The sequence below is a fragment of the Trachurus japonicus genome, chromosome 7 (assembly GCF_045865225.1).
Source record: "Trachurus japonicus isolate A0001 chromosome 7, Traja_1.0".
Classification (NCBI taxonomy): domain Eukaryota; kingdom Metazoa; phylum Chordata; class Actinopteri; order Carangiformes; family Carangidae; genus Trachurus; species Trachurus japonicus.
Window position 1 is genome coordinate 3,526,790 of NC_140913.1, and position 25,956 is coordinate 3,552,745.

Here is a 25,956-nt window from a genome sequence, read left to right on the forward strand (position 1 = left end):
ATTTCCGGGGACCGTAACACACATCATACATCACATCTTATTGTTTACTTTGCCCAAATAGTGTTCATATGTGTTTAGAATACCACTTTTTTATACCACTGAAGTAAAAAAAAAATTAAAAAGTAGGCTACAAGTATTTTACTGTGACACACAAAGAAAGAAGAAGGGAAAGAGGCAGGCTGGTCATTCCATGAAATCGGTGCCTTTTGCCTCCCCAAGAAGTAATCAGTCATACAATTACGATAACAACAAATGAATATGTAATTTAAAAATATAACATTACCATGTTTATTTGTTTATTTGTTTATTTGTTAGGATCCCCATTAGCTGCGCTCTAGAACGCCGCTAGTCTTCCTGGGGTCCACAGTTAAAACCTGTCTCCTCTCCTTGCTATAACATCAAATTAAAGTCAATTAAATATAGGCTAATTTCAAATAATTATGACTTTTCTGCTGATGACGGTGAGGTTTAAATAAATAATACATTTATTTATTCAACTCATTCATTCATTCAATTCATTGTAAAAAAAAAAAAAAAAAAAGAAAAGAAAAAAAAAAAGGATTTTCAACTGTTACCATTATAATTAAAACTGACTATATAAAAAATAATCTCTAATTAGAAATATTGTATATTGCAAAGCTTATGTCGGTAACAGGGTTGACAAAATTAGGAAAACATTAAAACTGTAATAAAATATGAAATTCTACAGCCTGAGATGGCAAAAAATAATTTCTTGTCATTTTAAACTTTCTTTGATTCCTGGCTACTTAAAAAATAGCAATTAAATATAGTTTAAATTTTAACTTTTCAAAAATGAAAAGGCACCGATTTCATGGAATGACCCTGCGCCCTGCGCCGAGCGGTTATGATCTAAAATCGGTAAGACAGAGTAGACATTAAGCACCTCTATTTCACTGGAGTGTGACTCATCTTTACAAAATAGACGATCTCTGCTATGAGGAACAAGCGCCTCTTCCTCGTTGGTGGAACGAGTTGTTGACAGGTGTGTACCTGCGGAGCTGCAGCAGCGCCGCAGGAGGACTGACGGACTGACTGACTGACAGACTGACTGACTGACTGACTGACTGACTGACTGACAGACAGACACACAGACAGACACACAGACAGACTGACTGACAGACTGCAGGAGGACTGACTGACTGACTGACTGACAGACTGACAGACAGACTGACTGACACACAGACAGACAGACAGACAGACTGACTGACTGACAGACAGACTGCAGGAGGACTGACTGACGGACTGACGGACTGACTGACTGACGGACTGACAGACAGACAGACAGACAGACAGACTGACTGACTGACTGACAGACAGACACACAGACAGACTGACTGACAGACTGCAGGAGGACTGACTGACAGACAGACAGACAGACAGACAGACAGACAGACAGGCTGGCGGGCGGGCTGACTGACTGATGAGGTCTGCTGCAGTACAAGTCACAACACTGCAGTGTAGAAATACTCACAAGTACAAGTAAAAGCACTAGTATTTTACTAGTAGTAAGTAAAAACATTAAAGTATCAGAATCGAGAATTAAAAGTAAAATACTTTTTTGTGAAGATCAGTTTCAGAGTCTATATCAGAATAATGCATATTTAACATAGTTAACACTGATCTGAATCTACAAGGTAACAAATAACTAATGATATTATGTAACAATTATGTAATATAAACAATAACATAGAATTAGACATAAACAACCAGCATACAAATATTCATCCAAACTTCTTCTCCCATGCTATAAAACATACTCTTCTCTCTGGGCTGCAGATGTTTTCTAAACACATTAGTTTGCATGACTGATGTCCTGATGTCCTCACGTCTCTCTCTGTTTTCAAACAAAATTTACTACAAATCACAGTCGACTCCTGCACTTGCTAACAGGCTTCTTGTCATGCCCCATTGATTAATTACATTGTATTGTATTGTATTTTATTGATTATATTGATATATTGTATGTACTGTATTGTATAGAATTTTTCTGTGTAATTTATTAACCTTGTTTCACTTTTAGCACTCCCCTCCCCCTTCCCCCTCAGGCTGCACTTGAAAATAAGAATTTTGTTCTTAATTTGCTTGCCTGGTTAAATAAAGGTTAAATAAAAAAAAATAAAATTATTATTATTGTTGTTTAAAACTATAAAAAGTGTTATATAATGTTGCCGTTGTTGTTATTGACAATAAATGTATCAATGCAACGACAGGGAGTAACCCACAGTGTGGGATTTATGTTCATTTATATTCTGTCCCGTATTTATCTTATAACCCAGGTTTCTTTCTCAGGTTATTATTATTGTATATTGACAGTTGTGTGGTTTGAAAATGTTTTACCACTGTGTCACATATACCGGTAAATCATTTGTGGCGAATGAGCTGAACATGAAAAAGGTTGGATGTCGACACCTTGTGGTGAGTTTGTTATCCAGCAAGTAAAACCATCATAAGAACTGAGTTTGGCTTGATATTAAGGTACATTTGGTTTGTCTTAAATGATTTGAGATATTCTGCATATTTCAAGATGTTTACTTCATCTGACTTTTAAATTATAAAATGACATATTATTGTTCTTGGCTTCCCGTATGGTACTTAGTGTATTTATATGTTTTGTTTTTAGTAAAGATTTCATTGGTGTGTTGTGTTGAATGGTCCCACTCAGAGACAGTAATGAAGCTTTGTTTCTACAGTTAAAGTCAACAGCCTGCACCCAGCAACATCTTTACCATTTTAATTTCAACATACAAAAAATTTACCGGACAATAAAAACACACACGATAAATGTCATATTTCAAATATTTACATCAGTTTCTGTACAGAGTCGAACAGACAGACACATGAAGCTGATGAAAAAGAGGAAACCAGGAAACACCAGATCTAAAAATCAAGATAAGAGAATTCATCAGCTAGAAAAAGAGCAGGTGTTTGTGTTGTATGTGTCTTCAGTGGCAGGACATACAGACTTCCACCAGAGTGACTGTTCTGGTGATGACGATACTGTCACTGTTGCTGTTAAAGGATCACTCAGCTTTATTTAAACTCATGTTTTGACCATAAAAAAGTTGCTTCCTGACTTTGTAAACTGTAGTTGAGTTTTTTTTTAAAAGTATTTTCCTCTACATCTCAATCAGACGTGAGGCTGCAGGTTTCTGTTTGTCTGGACTGAAATACATATAGCTGAGTTTCTGTTAAACTAGAATAATCACAGTAACACTTTATCTAAGTCCCCATTATTTGGCATTTTACAGCAGCTTCTATCAACATGGAATAGAAGTTGTATAACACATTATAATGTAGCTGTAAGTTGATCTAAGTGTGTATTATTGTATTTACAGCCTCATGTGGACACCTGCTGGCTGCTTCATCATCTGTTAGAAACACTTTATGAACCACGTTTCACTGCTTACTAACGATAAACAAAGGGGATTTAAAGCAAAGTGTTATAAAACATGATGTGTTGAGTGTTAATCAGAACGAGTTTGATTTTTAGGCTTCGGTTTGCCTCCACGTGTGAGTCTGTGTGATGAAGATCAGACTGTCTGTATGGACTCCTTCACTTTGACTGATGTGTGTTTTACAGGGAGCCAGAGGTGAGTTGTAGTAACACAACTAAACTAGATGCAGTAAAGAACGGACGGTGTTATGGTTTTAAATGACCCAGTTGTTTGAGACTGAACGTGGGTTTATTTACACTGAAGTAATACATGTTCTTTTGTATGTGACGTGGCTCCACTGATTGTTTTACCTGAAGCTGAAGTTTGATTTTATAATATGTAAAACCTGGAGACACCAAATAAACTGCTAAATAAATACTTTAAAAAACTCATGTGCCTTTGTATTGTACTTCTTGTTTTTGTTGTTTCTGGCTGAGTCAGCTTCACTTTGACCGTATAGAGGTCACCTGACTGTTGAATGAATCTGTTAAACCCTGTGCAACCCTGCCTGATCCCCGTCGGCGCTCAGAGCGGACGACGTACAGGTGACGGGCTCACAGAGTGGACAGCAGGCACTGGACCAGGAGGATCAGGAGGGACGTGGCCTGGAGGAGGAGGGCCGAGCTCTTCAGCTTCACCTCCACAGGAAAGTGGTCGCTCACATCCAGCACCTGGCAGACAGAAACAACAGAGCTCAGAGTCACCCAGTGTATATGAATATTAAAGAGATAGTTCACCCAAAATTCAAATTTCACTCATTATCTACTCACCCTCATGTGGACTAAGGGCTGGGAGAAGTTTCAGAGTCCTCCGTGGCTTCTCTGAGTTACAGCGGGGCTCCGTGCAGCACTGCATGTCCATATGACGGTTGCAAACGGAGCTCACTTTTCTTCGTCCAAAAAGACACACCAAAAAACATCCAAATACCTCCATAGTGCTTGTATGTAATGTCCCTCTTGTATTGAAGCCCCGACATGAGAAATTGTTCAGAAAAAAATAAAATAAGTCTATATTTTAAGCTTGTTTGTAGCGGAAGCTCCCAGCACTGCTCTTCCTGGTCCATCTAAATCTCGTGCGATTTGCATTGACACCGGTGCAAATCGCGCGAGATTCCGACAGAGCAACACTGGGAGCTTCCGCTACAAACAAGCTTAAAATATAGACTTATTTAATTTTTTTCGGAACAATTTCTCATGTCGGGGCTTCAATACAAGAGGGACATACAGACGAGCACTATGGAGGGATTTGGATGTTTTTTGGTGTGTCTTTTTGGACGTTCGCTACCGTCATATGCACATGCAGTGCTGCACGAAGCCCCGCTGTAACTCAGAGAAGCCACAGAGGACTCTGAAACTTCTCCCAGCCCTTAGTCGACATGAGGGTGAGTAGATAATGAGTGAAATTTGAATTTTGGGTGAACTATCCCTTTAACAATATGGTAATATGTATGTTCATATTAATTTAAATGGTTGTTATATTTGCATTTTGTCTGAATATAAAGTTTTTCTTAACTAACTTTAAAAGTCATGTACTGAGCTTTCAAAATTGGTGTTCAACCAGCTCCTTAGAAATAAATGTCCTAAAGACCAAGGAGTTAGTCCTACAAAATAACAAATATAATGAAGCCAGTAATCATACATGGACATATGGTTGAGATGGTTGATGTTTTTAAATACTTGGGCACTTACATTGACAGCAGTCTTACTTTTCAAATCAATACAAAAAAGTTGTTTTAGAGGCAGGAATTTACCTCTAAAACAACTCTGTCTCGTAACATTACATTATTATCTCATAGCGTGGTGAATGTGCAGGTCACAACTTGTCCACCAGAGTGTTTTGGAGTTGTTGGGTTGTGTATTTGATGAGGGAAACCAAGGAATCCCATCAGCCTCTGTAGCGTAGCTCTGAGCAGCTCACGGCTCTGCTCCGCCGTTCTAAAAACAGCTTGCACCAACAATTAAAGGTAACAAACCTACTGCTAAGACTAAAGGAACTATTTCACTATCCCTTTAAATATAACATAACTGTTCAACACCGTGGTTTGCTTGGGTAGCATATGGTACAGTGGGTACAATGATTAACACTGTCCCCTCCCCTCACAGCAGCAGGGTTCTGGGTTTGAACCCTGGGGCCATACTGTGTACAATTTGCATGTTCTTCTTGTTCTCTCCAGCTCCTCCCACAGTGCAAACACATGCAAATTAGCTTGACTGGCTACTCTGAACTTAAAATGTGAGTGTGTGACGTTGTTTGTCTCTTGTTGGCCCTGTGATAGACTGGTGAGTGTGTACCTGTGTGAGCTGGGACTGGCTCCAGTGACCCTGCATGAAGAAGAGGTAGAGCTACCAGATGGATGTTGCTGCTCTGTTCTCCTGTGTCTTTATCTATCCTTTTAATATTGCATTTTAATTCAGTATTATGTGTTTTATAACCTGTGTTTCTATATTGTTTTTTATTGTGATCTTCATTCTGTTTCTATGTTACTTTTACACTAAATGCCCTCTGTTGTCTGTCATCTTGACACTGTGCATGTCCTTTAACATTGAGAGTTAAACAGCAGCTGTGTGATGGAGGCAGACACACAAACACACCTTGGACCTGGTGAGTCGAAACTCTTGGGCAATGTTGTAGACCTTGGCAGACAGCGGACGGATTCCCTTCAGGAAACGTTCCCCGTATACGACGATCCTGACACACACACACACACACACACACATAAACAAGAGCACAGATAAAAGCTGACAATAGCTGCTCAAAATTCATTCAGAATTATCACAAATAGGGGCGGTGCGTGGCGCAGTGGGTAGAGCGGCCGCCCCATGTAGAGGCTGCAGTCCTCGCCGCAGGCGTCCCCGGTTCGGGTCCCGTGTCGGGCAGACCTTTCCTGCGTGTCATTCCCCCTCTCTCTGCCTCCCCATTTCCTGTCTATCTCTACTGTCATCACTATCAAATAAAGGCAAAAAGCCGAAAAATATACTTTAAAAAAAAGAATTATCACAAATATTTCCTTTATCCCATCAGTATTTCCTGCCTTGGCCATCACTCCCTTCACCATTTAAAGGGATACACCAACTTTTTTTTTTCGTGTCTTGCCTCACTCCCGAGTCCATGACAAGCAGATAGACACCATCCTTTCGACTGTGCGTGCAGTAACAAGGGAGATAGAGCCGTATCGCCTGTAATTAGCTTAGCTCAAATGCTGGAAGTGCATAGGTAGTGTTAGCCTGCCTCCACCTAAAGTCATCAGAGAAACTCTTCAGCAACTCTAGGCGGAAACCGGTGGACTGATCTTCGTCTCAGAGCTGACAAAACTCTCCAGTAAGGCATCTTGAGCGGTCAAATGCCGGTAACGGGACGAGATCGGTCAAAACGGAGGGTTCAAGCAAAGACGCTTTATTTTGGTTCAAGCTAGCTACATCGAGGCTAGGTTAGCTTCCTATTTCAAAGTAAAAGCACAAATTCTATCATCATGGTTTTCTGTATGTAAAGGGAAACGGGTGTTTTATTTTGTGAAAGTAACCGGAAGTGCGTTGGTCACAACGGCTAGCTTGAGTAGCGCCGAATTCGTCCGAACAAAATTGTAAACAGCTGGTATTTAGACAAATTAACGGCACACTGCTGATCTAAACGGCTACTTTCTCACCTAAACATGTTTGAAATGTCGATCAAGTGATATATTTACAGAGTTTAGCGCTAAAATGAAATTAGCTTCTGACTGCTGATTTCGGCTCGGGTAGGAGGCAGGCTAACACTACCTATATACTTCCAGTGTTTGAGCTAAGCTAATTACGGGCGATACGGCTCTATCTCCCTTGTTACTGCACGCACAGTCGAAAGGATGGTGTCTATCTGCTGGTCATGGACTCAGGAGTGAGGCAAGACACAATTTTTTTTTTTTGGCGTATCCCTTTAATTACACACACACACCTACCTGTCATAAGCGCAGTTGGTGTCGTCGCTGACGGTCGTGTCCACTTTGTCTCTGATCAGCCAGGAGAAGCTCGTGTTGGTGAACAGTCGGATGCTTTTCCTGTTGGCTCGAGTCACATAGGCACAGGCGGCGTGGAAGTCTCCCAGGAACATCACATTCTACACACACAGCTCAAATATCACATTCACATACAGTACAAGCAACATGACGCCTGAAAACACTGGACCAGAGCTCCACCATGTGCTTCGACATTCATATAATATAAAATATTTATTTTATTTAATAAAAGAAGCATCTTTAAACTTAATTAAGCTATTTTTTTAAACAGTCCAGGTTTAACAGTAATACAACACTTCCTCAGAATGAGTTTCCTGTATGAAATGTTCCAGATCAGATGGTGTTAATTCATTTTAGGGTTAGGAAGTGAGGCCGGAGTGTCAGTGTGCTCTCAGTGTCAGTAAACCTTCAGACAGCCAGTTGTAGAAGTGGTTGTGAAGTTTAAATCTTTTTTTTTTTTGTTCCCCTTTAACAAACATTTAAGCACACATTACAAGACAGTTACACAGGCAGTTAGACATGTACAGAACCATATAGGACAAAGGGCTATCACAGAACAAACTAACAAACTAACAGAGAACAGGGGGGTGGAATCGTGAAAAGGGGTGTTGAGTAGGCATATTGAATTTGTTGGGAATAAAAACAGAGATTAGAGAGGTTAACAAAAAGAAAAAGGAAGGGGTGAATGGTGTGACTTAGTGTTTGGAGGGATCAGCTCTGGACAAATTGTATGAAAGGGGACCAGGCATTATTGTAGTGGGTGATATTATCTTTTCCAAATTGGAGTCATCAGTTAGCAGCTTGTACCAATGTTTTAGTGATAGTTTTGTTCTGTCTTTCCAATTGTGTAAAACTGTTTTTTTGGCCATGGATGTTGTGAAGTTTAAATCTTGAGGTGGAGGGTTTAGATGCTGTTCCACCATCCAACAACATACTAGATAAGAAGAGGATTATACAACAACTTCCTGTCCTATACATTTCTTTGCTGTTGTCTGCTGCTGTAAATGTCCTCACTGTGGGACAATTAAAGGATTATCTTATCTGATCTCTTATTATCTTTTAATATTATCATTATCATTATTAAGGGTTTTCTTGGGAGTTCTTCCTCAGTGGATGTGAGGGTCTAAAGGCAGAGGATGTTGTTATGATGCTGTTAAAGCCCTTTGAAACAAACTGTTTATAAAAAATAAGATGTACAAATAAATGTGCCTTGCCTAAAACATTTAACATTTAGAAAGATCAAGAGATCACTAGTTTGGAAAAAAGTTGTAGACACTGATTGACACAATCTCTCCTAATCCAGTCTTGAAAAAAAATTAATCCCACTCCCTCACCGTGTTGTTCCACTTCTTGCTGACTTGCTCGAAGACGTCGTAGAGTCGATCGATCTCCTGGACGGCCTTGCCGGGATCCGAGTGGAGAGGAACCAGGATGAACTTCTTTATGGCTGCAGGGCGGGCACAAGGGAAGACCAGGGAAGAAGGTTAAGAGGAAGAATGAAGAGAGGAGTGTTGATCTACACAGTGTGTACAGTATGTATTATATTAACCTCCTCCCAAAAACACTAATGATTTGAGGGGAAGCATTTTGTCTTTTGTGTTGTGTGTCCACTGACCGGTGTGTCTGCTTTGGAACTGGACAACGAACGGCGCTCTGAGGAAGGAGCCGCTGCTCTGGTACTGAAACTGGTCTGTCATGTTCACGGTCTCTGTCCTGTTTGGACCCCAGGATGAAAAGAAAGGTGAGGGATGTTGCAAAAGAGTGTTTCATGTTTAACTTTATGCCTTTTTGGAGAGCATTTCATCTTCCACTTGCTTCACCGTTCACATTAAAGGGATAGTTCACCCTAGAATGATATTTCGCTCATTATCTACTCACCCTCATGTTGACTAAGGGCTGGAAGAAGTTTCAGATTCCTCCGTGGCTTCTCTGAGTTACAGGGGGTCTCGGCATAGCAGTGCATGTCCATATAACGGTTGCAAAGGGACACCGGAGCTCTTCGTAAAAAAACGCACACAAAAAAACATCCAAATACCTCCATGATGCTCGTATGTAATGTCCGTCTTGTGCTGAAGCCCCAAATTGCGTAATTGTCCCGAAAAAAATTAAATAAGTCTATATTTTAAGCTTGTTTGTAGCGGAAGCTTCTCGAAGCTCCTCTTCCTGGTCCGTCCAAATCTCGCGTGATTCGCAGTAACCGCACTGACGCATGCTGACGCCGGCGCAAATCACGCGAGATTTGGACGGACCAGGAAGAGGAGCTTCGAGAAGCTTCCGCTACAAACAAGCTTAAAATATAGACTTATTTAATTTTTTTCGGGACAATTACGCAATTTGGGGCTTCAGCACAAGACGGACATTACATACGAGCAGCATGGAGGTATTTGGATGTTTTTTTGTGTGCGTTTTTTTACGAAGAGCTCCGGTGTCCCTTTGCAACCGTTATATGGACATGCACTGCTATGCCGAGACCCCCTGTAACTCAGAGAAGCCACGGAGGAATCTGAAACTTCTTCCAGCCCTTAGTCAACATGAGGGTGAGTAGATAATGAGCGAAATATCATTCTAGGGTGAACTATCCCTTTAACAGACATTTTGACCAGCGGTCCCCAAACATTTGCATGCCACTGTATTGGTGGTCTTTAGTCCAGTCCTGGACCCATCAACACCATCACATGGTTTCTTGTTAACCATCAAACCCAATGAAAGATCAATACATCATGTCAGACTTAGATGGATTTTTTTTTTTTAACATTAAAGGTCCAGTGTGTAATAGTTGTCAAGGTTTTAGGCGAAAATCTGAATATACTACCAATGAATATATTTGTATAAGTGTATAATCGCTATAAAATACAACCTGTTTGGTTTTCGTAGCCTTATAATTCTTCTTTTACAGGAGACAGGTAAAATGGTTACTTTAGATCTTCACCTCATCGCTCCATCCTCCTGAAATACTCCCAGTTGTACCAGTTACGGTAAACAAGTTTTTTTGTCCTTTGAGTCCACCGTCACTTTACTGATGGGAGGGGTGAGTGTGAGCGAGTGAGTGCTGCAATCTAGAATCTGAACGCTAGATATCACGGTTTTACCCCCATTTTACACACTGGACCTTTAATACAATATAAACCTTCCTTAGCTGTGACTTTGACAATGGTAAGTTTGTTTGTCTTGTGCACCTGTTAATGTCTGATAAGAGCAACAGTTTAAAAATACAACCTCATTTCCCTCCCTCATTTTATGTCACATCATACACAGAAGCAGAAGTGAGTAACCTAGCTGCCCTCTTCTGTTTGTTCATGTGTGATGCTGTTATGTGATGTGGAACTCTTCTTTATTTACACTACGGGAACGTTTCTTCAAGTTCTTCACTCTGTGAACTGTTACTGCTTCGTTTCTTTCCCTTTGCCATAATCCCTACAGTTTTAGGAGTATGTTCGTTACCTTTAAAGGTACATTGTGTAAGAATTCCTCCCATTAGCGTTGCGGTTGTATATCTCAAGCAACTCAGTCGTATTTTTCATGCTGCATTCACGTGAAATTGGGCAGACGGCAGACGGACGACAGTCGCTGCACGTAACGGCATAAACAAGCCTCTATGTAAACAAGTGGTCCGTCAGCACGAGGCAAAACAATACACGTGACAATATGTTGTCATGGTGATGTGGTATTGTTGACCTGACCCACATTTAGCCGGCTTTCTCTGGACTTCTGTGACTAAAATGACATCTGGTTTGTTAGCGACGGCCGTCTGCCCGACTGCAGGTGAATGCAGCATCAGTGTAACGCTCCATTCCTCCTCACTGCGTTACCGCGGTGACTTTTCACAGACGCCACCTCCACCTGAGCCGACAGCTCCGGTGTCTCCGCTGAGTTTCCGTGGTTTCCTACCGTCACCATGGCGACACCACATGGCAGCCAGCACCGAGCTTACCCGTTCCATGGAGATATGAATGATATGAACGGCTCATTCAGAGCTGAAAGGAACACTTCACTTTGTTGATGGGGGGATTACTGATTAATGAAAAATGTACTTTTGAACCAAATAATTGATTTTCGTGAATAGATAAGAGGAGAAGTTACACAATGTCCCTTTAAGTATCAGTGTGACTGAGGCAGTAACTATGGAGACGAGCAGGTAGAGATATGAATGGGTGCTGTTTGTCTTACCTGTAGATGAAAACATACTGTTGCATATCGTCCTTAGACTTTCCCAGACCCGTACTGGACACTGTGTTGTAGTGGTAGTCTTCGTCATACCTCAACACAAAGACAGATAATCTCGTAAAAATGCAACACATTGTTAAAGATTAAAGGTGTGGTTCTAAATGTCGTTGGTGTTGGGGAGCCAAGTGGCTGGTTAAGCAGGCGGGCCATGTGTTGAGGCTAAAGTCCTCGCTGCGGGCGACCTCGGTTCGAACCCTGCATCAGGCGGCCCTTTCCTGTATGTCATTCCCCCTCTCTCTGCCTCCCCATTTCCTGTCTTTCTCAGCTGTACTATCAAATAAAGGCATGAAAAGCTAAAAAATATACTTAAATGTCGTTGGTGTTTTAAAAAATCTATTTCTGATTGGTCACATTTAAAGGGATAGTTCAGCCAAAATTCAAATTTCACTCATTATCTACTCACCCTCATGTCGACTAAGAGCTGTGAGAATTTTCAGAGTCCTCCGTGCCTTCTCTGAGTTACGGGGGGGTCTGTGCAGCAGTATTTGTCCATAATGGTTGTCAATGGATACCAACTTTCTTCGTCCAAAAAGACACACCAAAAAACATCCAAATACCTCCATGCTGCTCGTCTGTAATGTCCCTCTTGTATTGAAGCCCCGACATGAGAAATTGTTCCGCCGGTCAGTGCAAATCACGAGAGATTTGCACTGACACAGGAAGAGCAGTGAACTGAGACACTGGGAGCTTCCGCTACAAACAAGCTTAAAATACAGACTTATTTAATTTGTTTCGGAACAATTTCTCACGTCAGGGCTTCAATACAAGAGGGACATTACAAACGAGCAGTATGGAGGTATTTGGATGTTTTTTGGTGTGTCTTTTTGGACGAAGAAAGTTGGTATCCATTGACAACCATTATATGGACAAATACTGCTGCGCGGACCCCCCCGTAACTCAGAGAAGGAACGGAGGACTCTGAAAATTCTCACAGCTCTTAGTTGACATGAGGGTGAGTAGATAATGAGTGAAATTTGTGAATTTGAGTGAATTTTGGGTGAACTATCCCTTTAATAGATGAGATAGATGTATTAGGCACAAGAGCATTTTATTGCTTAATAAGTAGTTTCACTTTTTATACATTGAGTACTTTTTGTAGACAGTTCTTATGTGCCTTTACTTACGTAGTATTTAAAATTTATTTTTACTTTATTTACTTATTTTTCTGTACTTCTTCCACTACTCCTAGGAGTAAAGCTCCTAAGATAGCTCCCGTATTAGTCTTCACCATTTTCCCCACACAGCCCCACCCATGCACGATGATCTGGATTTATACATTTTAATTGACAATACAATTTAGAAGTGGACATGAACCTTAACCCAAAAGGAAACAAATCCCACAAATCCTGAAAATCTCACATTTCCATTATGGTTAATCAACATTCAGTCAACTCTAATAACGAGAGTGGACCTGACACCAGCCACCACCACAGATTTTACATGAGGCAAACTAAAGGAAAAACCAGATTGTCTTAGTGAGGTGTTTTTCCACTAAATGTTACCAGAATAGCTCCCAAGCTTTTTGGCAGAATGGATTCCTTCAGTTCGTGTGATTCACATCAGGAACACTTTGTGCCCTGTGGATAGGAGCGCTCTCAACCTGTCACCAAACTAATTTTTCAGGTTTTTCCTTTAGTCTCTCACCCTCTGTATGTTCCCTGTTAAATGTCAGAGAGAAAGCAGCGGCGAACAAAGCAAAGAAAACCCCTGATTTACTTGGGATTAAATTGGGCCATTCGGAAGGTCAAGCAAAAAGTGGCATAATTACCACTACTCCTGATTATATTGATTAATATTTTTGTGGAAAATTATCAATTTGATTAGCAATAGTGGAATGAGTACTGGCTGGGACAATACGATACATTGGATTAAACATTACTTGAATAGGAGTTGTTGAAAATTCTCCTCAAGTAAAAGAACATAAGAGTTGCCTAGAAGGAAAAACAGTCAGTTTCCAACGACTCTGGTCTAATTGGCCAATTTCACCTGAATGCGAAACTGCATCAAACTAAATCATCTCACTGAGATTAGGAATAACTGTCTGACTGTCCCAAAGGAAGTTGAATGTGGTGTCCCACAGGGCCCAATACTCGGCCCACTTCTCTTCTGTGAGCACATACTGCACGTGGATCTGTTTCAATAAATATGTCTTATTCATTCATTAATTGCTGCGCAAACCACACATAAAATACGTAAACATCCTGAAGTCCACTGGTACTTCTGTAAAGCTCTAGTCACACTAACAAAATTTCACACCAAAATGTATTTATTTTGATTGGATTACTGCAAATAATTAAGCATGCATTTTTCACTTTGAATTTAACTTTATCATCTGAAATGTACAGTATGTCTGTGAATCGTAGTGCTAACCAGGTCTTTATCATGCTGAATCAAGGAGTAGTTATTATGATTTGGCATTTAGCCTGTTTCAAAATACATTATAATCCCAATTTAACCATTGGATGTAATGAGGTGTAACACTTTATTTTAGTATGTCAGTCGATGGATTCCCAACGAGGACAATTTCAACAGGATACCCACCAGCCTCAGCTGACGTGTTTACGCAAATTGGCCTGTAATTTCTAACACCTGGGTCCAGATGCATAAAACCTTTGCGCAGGTTTTTGATTAAAACTGAGTATGCACAAAACAGGAAACATACATGACTATGTATCCTTTAAATCAGAATGCCTGTGCATGTTTCCACTCTATAAATCTCATACATAGGCTCATTCACAAGCCTAATTATTAATTAGTCATTATTAACCAAATAAAGTCTGCATTAAAACAGTGTATGTGCCACAGTTTGTCAGGCACAGAGAGGAAAGACAAGAAATGTAATTTGTAATGCACAGTGTATTTGCATCTATTATGAAACTGAGTTAAAAACATGCTTTACACTTTAGCACAACCACTGCAAATTGTAACGCTAATTTTCTTCATTTATTGGAACAAGCGATGTCTTAAGTGGGCAACAAGACAGGCATCTAAAACTGTGATTATGAAGCAGTTGACTTGAGGATATAAGACACATTAAACACACGAGGATAACTATGATGTTTATGAATGCAAACTCAGTAAGTAAGTTTATTTTATGCTAAATGATATGTCTTTGTGTGCAAATAATTTATGCATATGGCCCCAGGATGTGATTTACAGTTGGCTGGGCTAAAAACATTCTAAGACAAAATGCTGGCCTGGCCCCATTCATATCAAACATTAAACAAAAATACTTATGGAAAACTCCACAACTAGCTTAATTGCAATGTTGTATCGTGATTCTCTGAATTCGGTGCACTTTGTGTCCCAGATTTTCGAATAAAGTAACTTTTTTTTTTTTGCATTTTAAGGCCATAAATTGATGGATCCACGTGTTTTTGGATTATGAAACACAAAACACAATAAAAATCTTTAATACATTCTTTATGGGTTGCTAGTATGGCAGCAAAATGTGTATGTCCTTGCTGAGCCCAATCACTTTTTCACTGAATTTAAAACAAATCAAAATTGCAGTTAACTTTTTTTTTGTTAATATAATAATATTCCTGACTACTTTACCCAAAACAATACAAAATTCTGAAGAAAAAAAAAATCAAATATTTATGAAATAGCACTATTCTATCATGTCCCCCAGTTTTGTTCAACCCCATAACAACATACCAATTACCCCGTTTTAAAAACCTTCTTCAACCTCCTCAGCACTAAGGAAGTGATCACTCAATTCTTTTGAAGAATCTACTGTAAATAAAATAAAATGTTAGCATCTTTGTTAGCATGATTGTGATGCTACATAATTAATCTAAATATGGATTTTTGCCACAAAAAAAAGAGTCATTGCTACAGGGTTGAAAGTTTTTTTTCAAAAATCAGACAAGCCAAAGTGCACCGAATTAGGAGAATCACAGGGTCCAAGGTTTAGTTGACAGAGGAGTTAAGGCAGAAGTTAACATGATAACATGACATGGTATTATTTTTTATCTTTTGATGACAGCAAGCTACTAGTTTCCCTTATATTTGTGCTGAGCTAAGCTACTTGTATTCTATATTCCTGCTACGGACACACAGCGCTAAACGTTCAACTAAAGACATTCATAACAAACAAAGTCAGGTTTCTTCGCTGTGTTTCTATCTGTTGCACATTCAGCAAACACTCTGATAAACCTGTTGATGCTACGACTTTTCCCCTCCCTGATCTGTTGAGACACATCAGACTGACATTTAGCTGACAGGTCAATGTCACCTAAATGTCAATATCCAAAATAAAGTGTTACCTGTTACAGGCAATAGGATTAGTAAGGAGGGTAAATTAAGTGATTGATTGAGATGATTTGTTATGATTATATGATGTCACACATGTTCATAAAAGCCACTGTACCTGTCAGGTCCCCTGTTCAAGGTAGACAGCAGACACATAATGACCATATTGTATTAATACACACATGATGTGGTTACAGCAGTGTTGGTTTGAACTACAAATATTTCATGAGAACAAGATTTGGGTTAAAAATATCTTTATATGTGATAATGTTGTTGTTTTGATAGATTCACAGCTGTCAGAGCTCAGGCTTCTCTCCCTGTCTGCAAGTTATACAAAGGGAGGAGTAAATAATGTATTTGTAATTATTAAAGTGATACACCAACTTTTTTTTTTCGTGTCTTGCCTCACTCCTGAGTCCATGACAAGCAGATAGACACCATCCTTTCGACTATGCGTGCAGTAACAAGGGAGATAGAGCCGTAATTAGCTTAGCACAAACGCTGGAAGTGTATGGGTAGTGTTAGCCTGCCTCCTCCCCGAGCTGAAATCAGCAGTCAGAAGCTGATTTCATTTTAGCTCTAAACTCCGTAAATATATCACTTTATCAACATTTCAAACATTATTAGGCGAGAAAGTAGCCGTTTAGATCAGCAGTGGGTCGTTAATTTGTCTAAATACCAGCTGTTTACTATTTTGTTGGGATGAATTCGGCGCTACTCAAGCTAGCCGTTGTGACCAACGCACTTCCAGTTACTTTCACAAAATAAAACACCCGTTTCCCTTTACATACAGAAAACCATGACGATAGAATTTGTGCTTTTACTTTGAAATAGGAAGCTAACCTACCCTCGATGTAGCTAGCTTGAACCAAAATAAAGCGTCTTTGCTTGAACCCTCCGTTTTGACCGATCTCGTCCCGTTACCGGCATTTCTCTGATGACTTTTGGTGGAGGCAGGCTAACACTACCTATACACTTCCAGTGTTTGAGCTAAGCTAATTACGGGCGATACGGGCTCTCCCATGTTACTGCACGCACAGTCGAAAGGATGGTGTCTATCTGCTTGTCATGGACTCAGGAGTGAGGCAAGACACGAAAAAAATAAATGTTGGCGTATCCCTTTAAAGTCATCTTTCAATGTTTTAATCTCAGTAAAGAGTGATTATTAGAGAGGCCGAGACTGAAAACCAGCAATTGAGATTTCTGACAACCTCACAATTAAATGCTTGTTTTATCAATGGTTTATGAAGCGTAAATAAAGTATTTATTTACCCTTAAAGCTACTTATTAGAAGGTGGTAACAGCTTTTTAATGACTTGTCCAGTCGTGGCCTTTAACCCCAGGATTTAGTTAAAGTTAAATCTCTAGCCAAAACCTCCCAGTGTCAAAGCTTGTTCCTGCCTCCTCAGACCGAGCACCAGCAGCAGTGGTTACAGTGTGAGTGGGTGTGAGAGCCTCTTCACTTTACCTGTTGAGAGACGTCAGCAGAGCCTTCATGGCCTTACCATCAGCATCCACCACATGCTGCAGGAGACAGATGTCACAGCGAGAGATCACCTGCACCAAGACACACACACACACAGACAGACACACACACACACACACGGACGGACGGACGGACGGACGGACGGTCAGACAGACAGACAGACAGACAGACAGACAGACAGACAGACAGACAGACAGACAGACAGACAGACAGACAGACAGACAGACAGAGATTATTGTCACTGTATAAACCAAAAAGTAACATATTTTAGATTCTGCTTCAAGCTCCTACAGCATCAGAAAACTCTGTGTGTGTGTCCTACCCGTGTAAGAGTGTGTATCACTCTGTAGTTTGAAGCTTTCTCTTGGTTGAACTTCTGCACATTGTAGGAGCAGATCTTGAAGTCTGGTGCTGCGAGGGCGAGGGATGAGAACAGGAGAAGGAGGGGACAAGAAGAGCACCACCTCATGGCTGCACTGTGAACACAACAAAAGACACACGTCATTTCATTTCCAATATAAATAATGACATAATGTGGGTCAAAAGTTACGAAACATCTTTATTTTTCCATGTTATTCACATTGCAGTGCCTCATTGTTTCCAAAATTACAACACAGTGCAAATAAACCGGAGATTTTTAGATCGAATCATGACCTACAACTAATAAGGCTTTAAAAATCTGCAGTAAGACCTTGAGATCCAACCTGAACCACAGTGGAGAGAGGCCAGAAAAATACAGGTGTCTGCACACAGCACAGTGCACTCCTTAGGTGTGCCTGAGCATACAATACTGTAGGTCAGCAGTTGTCAAAATGTAGTGACAAAAGGAAAGTGTGTAATTTCCATATGTAGTTTTTATAAGATAAATGGGGGGAACAGTCTTCTTTTTGTCGATTAAAATAGTTCATTTTAATCTCAGATGGTATTTTATATCAGGTAATGTGCAGTATGACTATCACACACAACCCTATGTCGAAAAACCCAAACTATTCCTTTAAATTCTACCACTGTGAGGATGGGGCTCTGGACCTCTGACTACTGTCAATAAACACATTGGATTTGGGCTATGAACATCAGATGGATGGTACACAACTATAGGTTAGGTTAAAGGGATAGTTCAACATTTTGGCAAATTGGCCCATACCTTTAATTATTGGTGCAAGCTCATTTCAGAACGGCGGAGCAGAGCTGTGAGCTGCTCAGAGCGAGTTGTTGGATTGTGTATTTGATGAGTTTGATGAGGGAAACCAAGAAATTCCTTGAGCCTCTGTAGCGTAGCTCTGAGCAGCTCGCGGCTCTGCTCCTTCGCACCGTCAATTAAAGGTAACAAACCTACTCCTAAAATATAGGGATTATGGCAATGGGCCAATTTTGCCAAAATGTTGAACTATCCTTTTAAACTTTATTCATCCCCGAAGGAAAATTAATTTGTCACTGCAGCATAATAAAAAAAGACAATCAGGACATTATGAATAATATCCTGAACTATATAAAATTGTTCAAGATATAGAATACATAAATTATGTAATACATAAAAAATACTGTGCTCTCTGCTTACTGGATAAAAAAAGACTAGCAGTGCTCTATGGTAGACAAAAATGATAAAAGCAGTTTTAAAGTGCTACAGCTGATAATGACGGAACAACAGCGTCCACAACACCACATTACAGACTATCTAGGACTGTTAAAAAGTCTGACTTCCATAGGGATAAAACCCCTTCACAAACGCTCTGTTGTGTGTTTTACATGACACAACATAATGCATCAACACAGTGACACCATCAGTTGGTTTTCCCAGTGTTACAACCCTGCACACAAACAGGAATTGTCAAGATGGCGGAAAAACACTCAGAGGGGACTGATTAAATCTGTTCTACTTCAGAGAGACTGTGGGTGACAGAAGACATTTTTTACAAGAGAAACAAACTGAGCAGGAACGGCAGCCAGGAGGAGGAGGAGGAGGAGGGGGGGGGGTGTTAAACATCGCCTGCAGGGGAGGAGACCAACGCAACTCGAGCGTCTTCGTACTTCAACTGCAGGAAAGCTGCTGAGTCTGATTTTAAATATTAACTTAGTCCTTGAAAGACTAAGTTCAAAAGAAATGCACAGTGACAAGTGAATGCAGAAGTTATGAATGAGTGGGTGAGCGGTTTGACTGGTTGGATGAGGGAGGGGGAGCGTGTTCAGACCTGAGGTACTGCAGGCTAAAGATAGAAGGAGACAGACCCCAAACCTGCAAACACAACAATCAATACAATGGATTTTTTCAACCTGTTTGAATGGTAATCAAAACAAATATATACACGATGATTGGTATGCTTGTAGTGTGTAGAAATGTCAAATTTGTGTGACAGTTGGAGTTGACAATCCCTGTCTATAAAGTCTAAAGCCTCTGTGTTTCTCATTTGTCAACAGATGACTTGTGCAGAACCAAACCAGCACCGGATGTCTCGACTGACAAGTTGTGTTTGTGTATCAAAGCCTCATGCGTCTGGTTGTGCTGCGCCACAGAGCTGCACTGCTGCTGGATCACAGAGCTGCGCTGCTGCTGGATCACAGAGCTGCACTGCTGCTGGATCACAGAGCTGCGCTGCTGCTGCTGGATCACAGAGCTGCACTGCTGCTGGATCACAGAGCTGCGCTGCTGCTGCTGGATCACAGAGCTGCGCTGCTGCTGGATCACAGAGCTGCTCTGCTGCTGGATCACAGAGCTGCTCTGCTGCTGGATCACAGAGCTGCTCTGCTGCTGGATCACAGAGCTGCTCTGCTGCTGGATCACAGAGCTGCTCTGCTGCTGGATCACAGAGCTGCGCTGCTGCTGGATCACAGAGCTGCTCTGCTGCTGTGCCACAGAGCTGCTCTGCTGCTGGATCACAGAGCTGCACTGCTGCTGGATCACAGAGCTGCTCTGCTGCTGGATCACAGAGCTGCTCTGCTGCTGGATCACAGAGCTGCTCTGCTGCTGTGCCACAGAGCTGCTCTGCTGCTGGATCACAGAGCTGCTCTGCTGCTGGATCACAGTAAACCACATTCTGTGCTTCAGCCACACAGACGCTTCAAACAGCAGCAGAGGCCTGCAACTGGAGATTGTAAATGGAATGCAGCTGTTGCTCGCGACAGGAAGAAACACCTATACATCTGAACCCGGACTCAGACACCCGAGGACATCAGCAACTGAAGCTTTTAAAGGGATAGTTCAACATTTTGGCAAACTGGCCCATTGCCATAATCCCTATAGTCATAGCAGTAGGTTCGTTACCTTTAATTGTCGGTGCAAGCTATTTTTAGAACGGCGGAGCAGAGCCGTGAGCTGCTCAGAGCTACGATACAGAGGCTCATTATGGGATTTCTTGGTTTCCCTCATCAAACTCATCAAATACACAATCCAACAACTCCACAACGCTCTGGTGGACAAGTTGAAAAACTGTCCCTTTAGAGTTAAAAAAAAAGAATCTTTATAATTGAAAAAATAACATTTAAAGGCAACGCACCTCAGCTGTTTTGCATGAATTTACCTCGAAAACGACTCCATCTCATAACGTTCCATTATCATCTCATAGTGTGGTGAATGTGCAGGTCACAACTTGTCCACCAGAGCGTTTTGGTGTTTTTTTTGGCATTGTTGGATTGTGTATTTGATGAGTTTGATGAGGGAAACCAAGAAATCCCATTAGTCTGCTCCGCCGTTCTAAAAATAGCTTTAAAGCTAATGAACCTATTGCTATGACTATAGGGATTATGGCAATGGACCAATTTGCCAAAATGTTGAACTATCCCTTTAAGTCAAAGTGTCACATAAGTCAAACCTCTTGACCTCCACCTGTGTGTGGGACACAACGACTGTGGGACTTTTTTTAGTCCAATCACGATTGAGCAAACGACAGAAGGTTAGTTACCACACAGACAGACAGTCAGTTGGTCTTTCTGTCCAGCAGTGAGTCAGCTGTGTGTGTGTGTGTCTGTGTGTGTGTGTGTGTGTGTCAGCCTCTCTGGGCCCCTCCCAGGTCTGGAGGTAGAGCGACCGGTAGAGTGACTCTGTAACACACCCTCATGCAGCAGTGTGACACTGGCTCACCTCATTATGTAAACCAGAATAAGACATAAACTCACTGCTGCTCATGTTAAAATCCGACAGGTTGGACACAATTACAGAAACACGTGTCCAACTCATGTGATGTAGAAGCTCTGTGTGGTGGTAAACATCATTTAAGTGCAACAGGCTGAGCCACCTGTCATTACAACACAGTGAACTCCCAGGAATTACACTCGTCCCAACTGCCACATGGTGAAGTCTCTATAGGCCCTCTGAGTCAGGTCTGCATGTTCTCCTCACACACAGCCTATGGCTCCTGTGTGTGTGTGTAGGCTGGTTTATCTGCTGACTCTAGGTTGCCTGCAGGTGTGAATGTGAGTTTGTTTGTGACTGATACTGGTCATCTGTCCAGGGTGTACCCACTACCAGCCCTTGCCCAATGTCATGTGATGGGATTGACTTAAAATACTTAATAATTACTGTTTTTTACAATCTGGACCTTATTTCTAGCATAAAATACGATCATTTACTCACCCAGATAACTTTGGTGTCATTACAAGTCATTCTGCTGAAATTAGATCCAGCCGAGAGCCGCGTATATCTGTATAATATGAGAACACGGGGCAGCAGAATGCAGCCTCTAAATAACACATTATCTGCTGCAAAACTCATTAATTTCACCAATATTTTGTGATCATATGCTAGTGCTATTCCCCTCTGAGTCCGGGGTTAGCTGTTATCAACATCCGGGGTTGACCTACTGACCTCTGACCTGGATGATGAGTAAATGATCATATTTTATGCTAGAAATAAGGTCCAGAAGGTAATTATCCTTTAAAATATGTGCTTCCTCAACATTAGACAACCTTTGTTGTCACGGTTACAAAATAGACAGCTAGTTTAAATGGACAATACTATTTTCCTAAGTCATACCCAATCACCAACCACACACCTCCTCCAGTTACTACTTGGATGGGTCCTGAAGTCCAGGACTGGACCAGAGACTAGTCCTGGCCCAGCGGCAGAACCACCCAAATGAATACATTTCTTTGGATGTTTCAGGTCTGTGTAATTCGAGGGAACAGAAACTGGAACCGAAAAGATCCGTCTACTACTCGGCCATCCGTTTTTGGTTGGAAAATGAACGTTTTTTTATTTTTTGTTTTGTATTATCAAAGAAAAAACGGGAAATGGTTCATTTTCCGTTTTGTTCCAAAACCAAAAACGGATAGCCACGAAGTAAACGCAACGTTTTGGTTCCAGTTTTTGCTTCCTGATTTTCACTTTTCGGCCAAGAATTTGTATTTCAGTGCATCCCTACTATTTATATTATAGCGTTGGTTCCCCCTTACTCTCACACCTGAAGCTCTAGGCCTGGGGTGTCAAACTCATTTTAGTTCAGGGGCCACATTCAGCACAATTTGATCTCTACATTTTTCCTTTTCAGTGTTTCCCATACATTCATTTATTCGTGGCGGGCCGCCATAAGTAAATAATAATATTATATCCACCTCGAATAGATTTTTCTGCTTTTGGCTCGACCAACGAAATATCGTTCCGTTCATTCATCTCCGCATAGCGCTCTCTCTCCGCTATTGTCGTTCACACACACAGGCAAGCGCGCATGCATGACAGTAGCGCGCGGTAAAAGCAAAACTCGTACGGTAAAATGTTCAATGAAGTTCACACACTGTAGTTATATTAACTTACATAATATGATCTGAACATTACTTTGTTGTCTTTAAAGGACAATTCCGGGCAAATTCAACTCGGGGCTGTATTTTCCTAACATTTTAGGTCTAAAAGAAGGAATCTGAAGATTTTCAGTTTAATTGCTCCTGTTTTGCGGTAGTTATGTGAGTGTCTGTCCCTGCATCGCCACGGCAGCGATGAATGGGAGCGGATTCAAGTGCCGCTGCTTAGGCTGTTTACACAGGAATATCAACTATCAACTCTTGACTTGCTTGAAGTAAACAAACTTCTGGGTGCATGTTTGAGTAGCCATCCGACGCTGTCTGCGGGAAAAAAAATTTACACTTCACGCAAGTCAAGAGTTGATATTCCTGTGTTTATGACACAAACGGTAGCTTTTCCGACTGCATGTGAACACACCGAGCACGGCAACTTGGGTCTCGCGTGAGACTTTGAATTAGATCTAGTTTTACAAACATGTCGGCTTGCTTGAAGTAAATAAACTTCTGGCTGCATGTTTGAGTCTCCATCTGATGCTGTCTGTGGAAAAACATTGCAGCTTTGAGGGATGTAAACAGCCTAAGCAGCGGAACTTCCATCTGCTCCCATTCATCGCTGCCGTGGCGATGCGGGGACAGACACAACTACCGCAAAACAATTAAGTTTAAAAAAATTAAACTGAAAATCTTCAGATTCCTTCTTTTAGACCTAAAATGTTAGGAAAATACAGCCCCGAGTTGAATTTGCCTGGAATTGTCCTTTAACATACAAGTCAAGTATTTCCCTGCTTGCTATGCTACAGATGGAAGAACTAGGGTTGGAGATGTTTTTTGATTTCTTTCACTCAATTACCAAATGTCTGTTACATCTGTCATATGAGTAATAAGAGAATAACACAACACCAAATGTGCTGATACACCTGCTGTGTTGTGTGTTCTTTTAAAGGGATAGTTCACCCTAGAATGATATTTCGCTCATTATCTACTCACCCTCATGTTGACTAAGGGCTGGAAGAATTCTCAGAGTCCACCGTCCCTTCTCTGAGTTACAGGGGGTCTTGGTGTAGCAGTGCATGTCCATATAACGGTTGTAAAGGGACACCAGAGCTCTTCGTAAAAAAACACACACAAAAAAACATCCAAATACCTCCATGCTGCTCGTATGTAATGTCCGTCTTGTGCTGAAGCCCCAAATTGCGTAATTGTCCCGAAAAAAATTAAATAAGTCTATATTTTAAGCTTGTTTGTAGCGGAAGCTTCTCAAAGCTCCTCTTCCTGGTCCGTCCAAATCTCGCGTGATTTGCACCGGCGTCAGTGCGGTTACTGCGAATCACGCGAGATTTGGACGAACCAGGAAGAGGAGCTTCGAGAAGCTTCCGCTACAAACAAGCTTAAAATATAGACTTATTTAATTTTTTTCGGGACAATTACGCAATTTGGGGCTTCAGCACAAGACGGACATTACATACGAGCAGCATGGAGGTATTTGGATGTTTTTTTGTGTGTGTTTTTTTACGAAGAGCTCTGGTGTCCCTTTGCAACCGTTATATGGACATGCACTGCTACGCCGAGACCCCCTGTAACTCAGAGAAGGGACGGTGGACTCTGAGAATTCTTCCAGCCCTTAGTCAACATGAGGGTGAGTAGATAATGAACGAAATATCATTCTAGGGTGAACTATCCCTTTAAAGTCCTGTGTGCTCAAGACACAACGAAGCCACTGAGGTCAGTATCTAAGGTCAATTGGACACAAACAAACAAACAAACCATAGCATCATTCAATAACCATCAACTGATATATTTTGTTACAGTTAATAACTTCTCTGGCATTAAATGATGATCATGTTTGTGAATCAAATCTGTTTCTGTGTTTTGTTTTGTTTTGTTTTGTGTAGCTCTGAATGTGTCAGTTGTTCAGGTCAAAGTCACTCATTAAAACAAGTTAATGGTTGACAGCTCTCTTCACTTCACCCTGATCTGGTGGATGTTTGACATCACTGTGAGTCTTCAAGCCTCAAGTTCTCCTTAAATCAACCATAGGTTATTTTCCAAAGTCTCCAACACTCAGGTATTTTGCATATTCTGCAGGTATTCTACTGATCCATGCAGGTTATTCTCATACTGAATTCTGTCTAAAGCTGCCACAGCACAGGAAATCCTCAGCTCTATTTGCATCTGTTTCAAAAATGTTTCCTAAAAAATTTGAGATCTTGATGGTGAGAATCTAAATCTTTGGAGATTTTAAACAAAGCTTCTTAAACTGTGCTGGACTCGTCCAGTTTTAGTTCAACATGAAACCCAACTAACTCTAATTTTTAATATTTTGGCAGTATTAGAGATTATGAAGTTTGATTTGTTTGACTGAATTTTGCAAGTTAACACATCTTGAATGTTTCCATTTATCTAAATAGCAAAGTCATGAATAACAAGGGGGTTGATTTGACTGAAATTAACAGTTTGAAACAAGATTGTGAAATTTCTATTTGTTACCAGAAGAAGCTGTAAGAAAAAAAAACCCTACAATAAAAAGTAGGCTACTACACACAAACACACACGTAAAGGAATGCGACACACTAACACAGCATACACACCTTAATCTGCTGACACACACCACACGACCAGGCTTCAAAACCTCTTCATCAAACTTTTAACCTCACACACCTCTAACACACACAGGTGCGCACTGAGCAGATGCAACAACCTGTACCAGGTCCGGTCCCGGTCCGGGTCCGGGTCCAGAGTCCTGGTCCTGGTGCTGCTGGGTTCTTACCTGTCCAGGTGAGTCGCAGGTCGACCGTGTGTGTTCCAGCGCTGAGTGTGTT

At 41.0% G+C, this 25,956-nt stretch overlaps 1 protein-coding gene across 2 annotated transcripts; it reads right to left on the reverse strand.

Moving 5' to 3' along the window:
- Positions 1 to 3,727: 3,727 nt before the first annotated feature.
- LOC146984015 (deoxyribonuclease-1-like 1) lies at positions 3,728 to 25,956 on the reverse strand. Of its 2 annotated transcripts, XM_085780826.1 has the most exons (9): positions 25,905 to 25,956; positions 17,733 to 17,886; positions 17,393 to 17,481; positions 11,611 to 11,700; positions 9,059 to 9,156; positions 8,778 to 8,890; positions 7,387 to 7,544; positions 6,047 to 6,143; positions 3,729 to 4,126 (listed from the first exon to the last, which is right to left on the reverse strand). In XM_085780826.1, exons 2-9 carry the CDS (start codon positions 17,877 to 17,879, stop codon positions 4,010 to 4,012), a joined length of 909 nt encoding a protein of 302 aa, XP_085636952.1. In that variant the 5' UTR covers positions 17,880 to 17,886; positions 25,905 to 25,956; the 3' UTR covers positions 3,729 to 4,009. The 2 variants fall into 2 exon arrangements, with proteins under 2 accessions (XP_085636951.1, XP_085636952.1); XM_085780825.1 differs by lacking the exon at positions 25,905 to 25,956 and having other exon boundaries at positions 3,728 to 4,126; positions 17,733 to 17,915.

Coding starts and splice junctions, on each gene's coding strand:
- LOC146984015 (XM_085780825.1), bottom strand. CDS start 17,915: ATGACGTGTGTCTTTTGTTGTGTTCACAGTGCAGCCATGAGGTGGTGC. Junction 17,482..17,732: donor TGATACACACTCTTACACGG/GTAGGACACACA, acceptor GTCTTGGTGCAG/GTGATCTCTCGCTGTGACAT. Junction 6,144..7,386: donor ACCAACTGCGCTTATGACAG/GTAGGTGTGTGT, acceptor TGTGTGTGTCAG/GATCGTCGTATACGGGGAAC.